This window comes from Myotis brandtii, unplaced genomic scaffold, assembly GCF_000412655.1.
Source record: "Myotis brandtii unplaced genomic scaffold, ASM41265v1 scaffold987, whole genome shotgun sequence".
Classification (NCBI taxonomy): Eukaryota; Metazoa; Chordata; class Mammalia; order Chiroptera; family Vespertilionidae; genus Myotis; species Myotis brandtii.
In genome coordinates this window covers 440,394-441,621 of record NW_005372107.1, presented here as the reverse complement: position 1 = coordinate 441,621, position 1,228 = coordinate 440,394, and the positions used below count along the sequence as shown (strand labels likewise).

At 61.7% G+C, this 1,228-nt stretch overlaps 1 protein-coding gene across 1 annotated transcript in view; it reads left to right on the top strand.

Moving 5' to 3' along the window:
* Positions 1–480, top strand: part of LOC102242251 (interferon-inducible GTPase 5) — a 1,447-nt gene extending 967 nt beyond the window's left edge. The window contains exon 2 of the mRNA XM_005886520.2: positions 3–480. Coding sequence (XP_005886582.1) covers positions 3–405 — 403 coding nt within the window. The 3' untranslated portion in view covers positions 406–480. The remainder of the gene's footprint in view (positions 1–2) is intronic.
* The last annotated feature ends 748 nt before the right edge of the window (positions 481–1,228 follow it).

Here is a 1,228-nt window from a genome sequence, read left to right as displayed (position 1 = left end):
CCGCTGGCCAACGAGGTCTCCCCAGAGACCGTCCTGCGGCTCTACTCGCAGTCGTCCGACGGCGCCATGCGGGTGGCCCGGGCCTTTGAGAGGGGCATCCCCGTGTTCGGGACGCTGGTGGCTGGCGGCATCAGCTTCGGCACCGTCTACACCATGCTCCAGGGCTGCCTCAACGAGATGGCCGAGGACGCCCAGCGGGTGCGCATCAAGGCCCTGGAGGAGGAGGAGGAGGAGGAGTCCCAGCCCGAGGTCAGCTTGGACGCGGCTGGCGACAATGGCGTGGAGAAGTGCGGGGTTGGGGAGGGAGGAGGTGAGGAAGCCCCGCTGTCCACCCGCCGGAAGCTGGGCCTCCTCCTCAAGTACATTCTGGACAGCTGGAAGAAGCGTGACTTGGAAGAGAAGTGAAAGTGCAGCCCCCGACCCCCTGCCTCGCCCACAAACCAAACCTTAACAAAGCCAAACAACCAAATGAAAAGGCCAATGTGGTGACTGGGAGCTGCGCTGCTGACGGGGTGTGGGGCCGGCTCGGAGGGAGGCACAGGGCCAGCCATCTTGGTGGGGCAGGGGAGAGGGGTGGGGCAGGGTAAGACGGAAGCAGGGGGGCCCCCGAGTGGAAGAGGGACTCACTCAACTGGGACGGGAATTGATCCTGGGGGGAGAGAAGTTCAAGGTATGGGTGGTGGGCCAAGGGCTCCTAGATGGTCTCTCTCCCGGGTCCCTAAGTGGCCAAGGGGGATTGGTGAGGTGACAGGGCAGCCCAGCCTGGATGTAAGACAAAGCCAACTGTCGACCTACGTGGGTGGCTGAGTGGGGATCAGTGCCTACTAAGGTACTTATTTTAGTTGCAATGTCATATCCCTTTCTGAGAACCCCAGTGTCCTAAAGGCCTCCTCCGGAGTGGGGAGGGGCAGCCAATCCGAGCCCAGGATTGGCACAATGGTGCCTAGCAACCGGGTTAAGCAGAGGTGGGCAGATGGACAGCCTGGGCCTGTGAGTGATGGTGGGCCGGGTGGCCAGCAGAGGGGCGCCACATGGCCCCTGGGCTGGCCTTGGTGCAGAGGTGGTGAGAGCGGGGCAGGCGGTTCCTCTGAGCATCAAAGGATAGAGAAGGGTTGTTTCAGAAAGATGGCGTGTGTCTGAGTGTGACTGTGTTGATAAGCGTGCTGGTGTGCTGACTGGGAGGAATCCTGACGAGTCTCCATGATATGGATGCCATGTGTCTAAGGTA